At 44.9% G+C, this 6,958-nt stretch overlaps 1 protein-coding gene across 1 annotated transcript; it reads right to left on the bottom strand.

Annotated features, from left to right (window-relative positions):
* Positions 1-55: 55 nt before the first annotated feature.
* Positions 56-5,398, bottom strand: CRYBA1 (crystallin beta A1). The gene is made up of 5 exons (XM_017542011.2): positions 5,297-5,398; positions 4,197-4,315; positions 2,312-2,453; positions 735-877; positions 56-335 (listed from the first exon to the last, which is right to left on the bottom strand). The coding sequence occupies exons 1-5, from the start codon at positions 5,339-5,341 to the stop codon at positions 188-190; spliced, it is 597 nt and encodes a 198-aa protein (XP_017397500.2). The 5' UTR covers positions 5,342-5,398; the 3' UTR covers positions 56-187.
* Positions 5,399-6,958: the final 1,560 nt, after the last annotated feature.

The raw sequence follows: 6,958 nt of genomic DNA, 5'->3' as shown, positions 1-6,958 counted from the left end.
TTTATGTGAAGCATGGTAGTTAATTCAGTCTACAAAGTCTTTTTTTTTTTTTTTTATGACATTTATTGTGGATTTCAGCGGCTAACATTTGAAAGCAATGTCTGTGAGCAGAACATAAAACTCATTCTAGAGTGCTTAGCAAGGTCTCATGCCTTAAGGAATTCTCGTACTTGGAGCTTTTAATCCACTACTGTTGGATTCGGCGAATCGATTGGATCTGGGAAGTCTGGGCGTGAGAGCCCCACTCTCTCCAGTGTTTATAGTCTCCTCCGTGATGGTCACATTCCAAGATATACTGATACCCATGATATCCAGGGTATTGGTAGCAAACCCAGCTAGGAAATTCAAAGTACATTGCGTTATTAAAACTAGGAATCTGGTTAACACCCCAAAACCCGAGCCTCTTTCCTCAACACAATGATATGGGATGCTTTTAGGCTTAGAAAAAGCCATCCTAAATGTGTCAGGCATTATTTGTAAGCATAATATGGCTACAGCTAGTTAATTAGCCTTAATCTTGAAAAGAGGTGTAAGTAGTAAACAAATTCTTCCTTAGAGGCATGTCTGGGGGAAAAAAAGCTGCAACCTTAAGGGGTAGTTGGTGTAAAGGACTTGAGATTTAAAATTAACTAGAAAGTGACATACTGATACATATGAAATCTGATTAAAACGACCATTGATGCAACCCCAGGGAATTACTTTGAAATCTGTTCCAACCCTGTTTTTGTACTTACGCCCCACTTTGTATCTTCATGGAGCCAACTTCATTGTTGGGCCAGCCCATGGCTTGCAAGGAGGGGTAGTCGTCAGAGATCTCCCACTGGCGTCCAATAAAGTTTTCCTTCTCAAAGATGGTCATCTTAGACTCTTTATGATTCTGTAATTCAGAAATTGTTTTAAAATGTTTAATACTAGTGCTATGGCTGTCATTTATGTTTTTTAAAATTGGAACACTTTATTTATTGCGTTACACAAGGATACATATGATCATTGATTTTAAAAAGATTAAGGCAACAGATTTATAAGAAAAAAGTTACCATAATTTTGTTCCAATTTAAATACCATAGCATTTAGAATGTACAAATAACTGATATACTATTTTGGAACAATGAAGAGAATTTGACAATGGGAAAAAGTACTAGCAAGATGCAGCCAACCAAGGGACTAATTTTCACTAATGTGAAAAAAGAGCTCACAAATTAATACAAAAAGTAAGCCCAAATATGCATGTGTGCGCTTGCCTGTGTATGTGTGTTGAAAATAACCTGTGTGTCCAGTAGGGGACATGAATACTACCCAAGCATTAAAAAGGCAGAGACTAACCTGTATAAACTTCAGAAATGGACAAAACTGTTCGGTAATAGTGGTAGGAGAGCAATTGAATGGAAAGGGACACCAGGGAAATATGATGGAATGTTATTTATATGGTTAGGGTGTTGGTTACATGGATCTATATATTTTTCAAAACTCATGAGAATATGCACTTAGGATCTGTGCATTTTACTGTATGTCAGTTATACCTTAGGGTGGGCAAATGAAATAGGGAAGTATTTTTTTGGTTTAGAGCTAGTTAGGTTAACTTCTCCATCAGTTGAATTTTGGCATGACTTAGACCAAGGTGAGATTATTAACCAAAATCATGAGACACTCACATATAGACTGAATATTTGGAAAGGTTCTAGCCCAGCCTCACTCCTAATACAGGGATCATTTTCAACATACGCCTCAAGGTCATTCTGCTTTCTGCTTGAACTCTTCCAAAGACCAGAAACATCCCAGCCTGATGCATTATCGAGTAATACTTAAGTGTTAGGAACAAGATTATTATCAATCAATGTAGATAGATACTGGAAGACTTGCCTGTTTCTTCAGTCATTCCCACTTACTGAAAGGTTACTTCAGCATTTCCCTGTTTCTGCAGTAAAATGTTACACAGATTGAAATTTAACTGGCCAAAGATTTACTTTTTCTTTCTTTTTTTTTCCCCCCTCAAACACTGCTCAGTAAGGATTTACTTTTTACTACAGGGTAAGCACTTTCACTCATTTACTCGTGTTTCACAAGTTTACTAGGCTCTTGAGTATCAACTTATTGCCACCTGTAAGACCCTTACTTTTAGCTTAAGGAAAATACCACCTGGTGCAGAAAATCAAATAGGCTTTGAAGAGAAAGCGACGTTTCCTTTTTTTTTTTTACTTTTTTTTCCTGCCACAATCAGCATAAATGATGAGAAATAACATGAATGTCAGTCTGTCCACACCCTCTTGTCCCATCCCTCATATGCACAGAAGTGGAAATTTCAGAGACTCACAGCTGAACAGATGGGGCGGAAGGACATGAGACGCTCAATGTGGTAGGCATTACTCCCACTCCAGGCATCCCAGCGAGGGTATTCTCCTCTCTCCAGGATAAACTGTTGCCCACAGAAGCTGGTATGCTCATAACCAATCCAGCTGCCAAAGACATGTAGTGTTGTTTGTTCATGGTGTTCAAAGCCTATATGGCCTTGGGGAGAAGGCATCTTTCGTTTTAGATAAGTGGGGTAAAATATCAAGCCAATCCCAGTAGAGCTGGGCAAAAGTAATTTATCACAAGAGGTGGGGAATGCATTGACAGCTATACTAAGCAGGTCTGTGAATGTGATAATTTGTTTTTGGATTATCACTGAAAAGGTCTGCCTACTTCACTGGTCTGAGTGGAGTGTATTAGCGAAGTCAATCTAAAATTCTATTTCCTGGCTGGGTGTGGTGGCTCATGCCTGCAGTCCCAACACTTCAGGAGGCCAAGGCAAGCGGATCTCTTAAGCCCATGAGTTCGAGACCAGCCTGGGAAACATGGCGAAAGCCTATCTACAAAACTCAAAAGTTAGCCAGGCGTAGTGGTGCACTCCTACAGACCCAGCTACTCGGGACTGAGCGGGGAGGGTCGCTTGAGCCTGGGAGGTGGCGGCTACAGTGAGCCGTGATCATGCTACTGCACTGCAGCCTGGGCAACAGAGTGACATCTTGTCTCAAAAAAAAAAAAAAATTTTTTTTCTTTTTCTCCAAGTCACCTATCTAGTGACTGACTATTGAAAGCTTGTCCAACCTGTGGGCCAAGGGCTACATGCGGCCCAAGACAGCTTTGAATGCAGCCCAACACAAATTTATAAACTTTCTCAAAATATTATGAGCTTTTTGTTGTTGTTGTTGTTAGCTCCTCAGCTATTGTTAGTGTATTTTATATGTGGCCCAAGATAATTCTTCCAGTGTGGCCCAAGGAAGCCAAAAGATTGGACACCCCTGGACTATTGCTTCAGCTCAAGCCAAACATGTTGGCTTCTTCCTAAGAAAGCACAGGGATAAACAGACAACTGATGGGTTACTAGTCTCTTTTCTCCTATGACTCACGAGTTCTTTCTCCTAGTGGCCCATTACCTATGCTTAATTTATTGAAACACTCAGCTTAGTTTTTAACAATTGGGTCTCAGTGATGACACCTTAAAGTGTTACTTGTTTTAAAGGACTGAAGAGCTTGATTTTGGTGGCAAGCAACTTGTGGAAGCCTATTCACATGTAAGGCCAGTTCTGCCTAGGTCAAGGGTGAGTCTTTTCCTTAGGTGTTTTCAGGCTAATGATAAAGGCCTACCCTGCCAAGAGTCAGAGGACAGAAATGAGAGGGTCTCTCTCACCACGATGAAGCGTCAACAAGAAACTGCCTGAAAGATGAACCAGGAACTAACATGTCTCTGGAGTTGTTGGGTTGAGGTTTCCTTTTTCATAGAGTAATTAGCTAACAGTGTCTGCTCTGGGACATGCAGGAGAGTTACCCATAAAGGGGCAGCCACTTGACAAATTCTTCTCTACTGATTTTCTGCAGGCAAGAAAAACTCAAGGGTCTTGTGGCTGTTCTGAAGGCACCCTAGGTAGCAGACTGTGAGCTCCAGAAGCAAAAATCTGATTACTGCCATTGCCCCACCTCATTGTATGTATTTCTTTTTCCACTCCCCAAAATCTAGTACCAAGCCACTGAGAATCTCATGGTACTTTTAGCTTTGGCTTATTGAATTATGCATGTAGTGATTTCTTTCGAGGCCTCTCTCCGAGAAATGATTAGACCCTAGAGGAACATCTCTCTTCCCCTCTCCCCACCCTGTGGTCCCGTGTCTGAAGGGACCTGAAATAAGGGGCTGCAGTTCTGCAGAGGTCCATACTCACGCGCCACATTCCACCTTGAGGGACCGGACATTATCAAAACTGTGCTCAGAGACGTTTGGGCAGGAGCTGGTGAACTCCATCCTCTTGCCCTGAAAGTTCTCCTGATCATAGATGGTTATCTGAAATGGGATTGAATGGCTCAAGAGAGCTAGAATCTGGTACATCAGGAAAAACAGGCCCAGTTCAGCAGCTTAACTTGTGTCTGACTCTGTGTTTTCTGTCACCAGCTGTAGCCTGGGATGCCTGATGAGGTCTCTTCCAGAGTAGACAGGGCAGGAAGGGGTTTGAATTAATGCCACTAGTTGGTATTCATATGCTCAGACTAGGGATGAGGTGGAGGAGGGAATGGTTTATGATAGGAATGGTCTGCCAAGGATAATAGCTAGACCAATGGACAGGCCGAGGACTTACGGATTCCCATTCCACCACAGTTCCTTCATAAGCATGGCCCAGAGGCCAGGATTCTAGGAGTCCCAGGAGCTTCCTATAGATTCTTAGCTGCTCCAGACACACCCTCTATAGAAACCTAGAGTGTAAAGGAGAGTTGTGGTCAACCCTATTTGTACTGTGAACTAAAACCTGGCTCATGGACCTGGCCAGAGGACCACTCCCAAAGCTGTGAGCTGACCTCAGAGTTGACCCAAAAGGGAAGTGGGGAGTGTTGGGGTGAGGCCAGTGAGAGGTCTGAGGATCAGCCACTTTGGCCAATGGTTAAAGCCAACCTCAGGCTGGGAGGCTGAGTCCAGTGATATCTTTAGGATCTAGTAGTAAATCTCTTTATGGCCCTGATTTTCTCCATGGATATAATCCTTGCTGGGCTGCTGTATTTGAAGATGATTGTAGCAGTGGGGAGGAGAAAGGAGTTAGGAAACTAGATATCATCTCCCACCCATCAGTGGCGTCCAGACTCATCCTTTCTTTGTCCAACGGGACATCCTAGAGAGCCTTCCTTTGACAGCACCTGGAGCTTGTGTGGACCCTTACCCTACAGACTGGGATTTTACTGGTTGGTCACTGCCTCATGGATGAGCACAGGCCTGGGGCCTGCTCTGTGCAACATCTCACCCCTGTCCTGTTGGATGCGATGGGAATAGGCTTACCTTCCATGGCCCCAGGGACCCCGGCGGAGGGTTGGTCTGAGCCATCTTGGTGGTTGGAAGGGTTTCTGGAAGACAGAGCACACCCAAGTGATATGGCCTCTGGGGAGGAGGGTGAGGTGAGAAAATACCTCGCAAGGTAAAGGAGACTTGAAGTCTGCCAGACAGACTTTGTTTGGAATTCTGGCTCTGTCACTCACTAGCTGAGCCTCGGGTTTGTTGTTGTTGCTGCTGCTGCTGCTTTTGGAGACAGTCTCGCTCTGTCGCCCAGGCTGGAATGCAGTGACGTGATCTCAGCTCACTGCAACCTCCACCTCCCAGTTTCAGGCAATTCTCCTGCCTCAGCCTCCCCGAGTAGTTGGCACATGCCGCCACACCTGGCTAATTTTTTTTTTTTTTTTTTTTTTTGGTATTTTTAGTAAAGAGAGGGTTTCACCATGTTGCCCAGGCTGGTCTTGAACTCCTGAGCTCAGGCAATCCACTTGCCTCGGCCTCCCAAAGGATTACAGGCATGAGCCACCGCGCCTGGCCTGTTATTGCTGTTTTGAGACAGGGTCTTGCCCTGTCTCCCAGGCTGAAGTGCGATAGTGCAATCTCACCTCACTGCAACCTCTACCTCCCAGGGTCAAGTGATCTGCCTGCCTCAACCTCCCAAGTAGCTGGGACTATAGGCATGCATCACCATGCCCAGCTAGTTTTTGTATTTTTAGTAGAGATGGAGTTTCACTATGTTGGCCAGGCTGGTCTTAAGCTCCTGACCTCAAATGATCCACCCACATCAGCCTCCCAAAGTGTTGGGATTACAGATGTGAGCCACCGCGCCCAGCCTGAGCCTCAGTTTTTCCATTGGTAAAGCTTCAACATGCAGAGTTATTGTAAGGATCAGAAACAATCATGCAGGTAGAGCACTGACAAGCATTGTGACCCTGTCCTCTCATTTGCTTCCAGGTGACAGTATTGCCTCTGTCCTCAGTAGAAACTCTTGGCAACCACCTAAGCCAGACCCCTTATGTGACTGGCCAAACAGCCAGCCATGCCAGGATTCCCAAGCCCCAAACTCCCTTGTAACCCTTCATGGTCTCATCTTTATCTGGCTCCTTTCTGCTTTTCCATCTCCTAGATCCTACCCAGCCTTGACCTTGCCTCCTCAGAGACTTTCCTGCCTTCTCCAGCCCACAGCCACTTGCTTTCTTTCTTGATTTCTAGCACTCTTCACAGTACCGATCTGTGTTCTGGTGAGTACCTCAGTGGCAAGGCCTGGGTCTTCTGGGGGATTGGTATAGCCCCGTGCTAAGCACATGTTGGGATGGGGGATGGGGAGACATTGGAAAAGACTTATTGAAGGAAAGTGAAGAAGAAAAGAGTTATAGGCTAGGCGTGGTATCTCACGCCTGTAATCCCAGCACTTTGGGACGCCGAGGTGGGTGGATCATCTGAGGTCAGGTGTTTCAGACCATCCTCGCAAATATGGCGAAACTCCGTCTCTACTAAAAAATACAAAAATTAGTTGGGCATGGTGGCAGGCGCCTGTAATCCCAGCTACTCAGGAGGGTGAGGCAGGAGAATCACTTGAACCGGGAGGCAGAGGTTTCAGTGACCCGAGATTGCACCGTTGCACTCCGGCCTGGGAGACAGAGCAAGACTCTGCCTAGGGGAAAAAAAAAA

The sequence above is a fragment of the Cebus imitator genome, unplaced genomic scaffold, assembly GCF_001604975.1.
Source record: "Cebus imitator isolate Cc_AM_T3 unplaced genomic scaffold, Cebus_imitator-1.0 Scaffold140, whole genome shotgun sequence".
Taxonomy (NCBI): Eukaryota; Metazoa; Chordata; class Mammalia; order Primates; family Cebidae; genus Cebus; species Cebus imitator.
Note: the sequence above shows the minus strand (reverse complement) of the source record. Positions and strands in the feature narration are given on the sequence as shown.

Bases quoted from the DNA above. Each gene is read 5' to 3' on its own strand.
- CRYBA1 (XM_017542011.2), bottom strand. From the start codon at position 5,341: ATGGCTCAGACCAACCCTCCGCCGGGGTCCCTGGGGCCATGGAAG. The intron at 2,454-4,196 runs GTGAGTATGGAC...TGTCTTTGGCAG, and splicing joins CTCAAGGTGGAATGTGGCGC to CTGGATTGGTTATGAGCATA. The intron at 878-2,311 runs GTGAGTCTCTGA...TCTGAATTACAG, and splicing joins TCCGCCCCATCTGTTCAGCT to AATCATAAAGAGTCTAAGAT.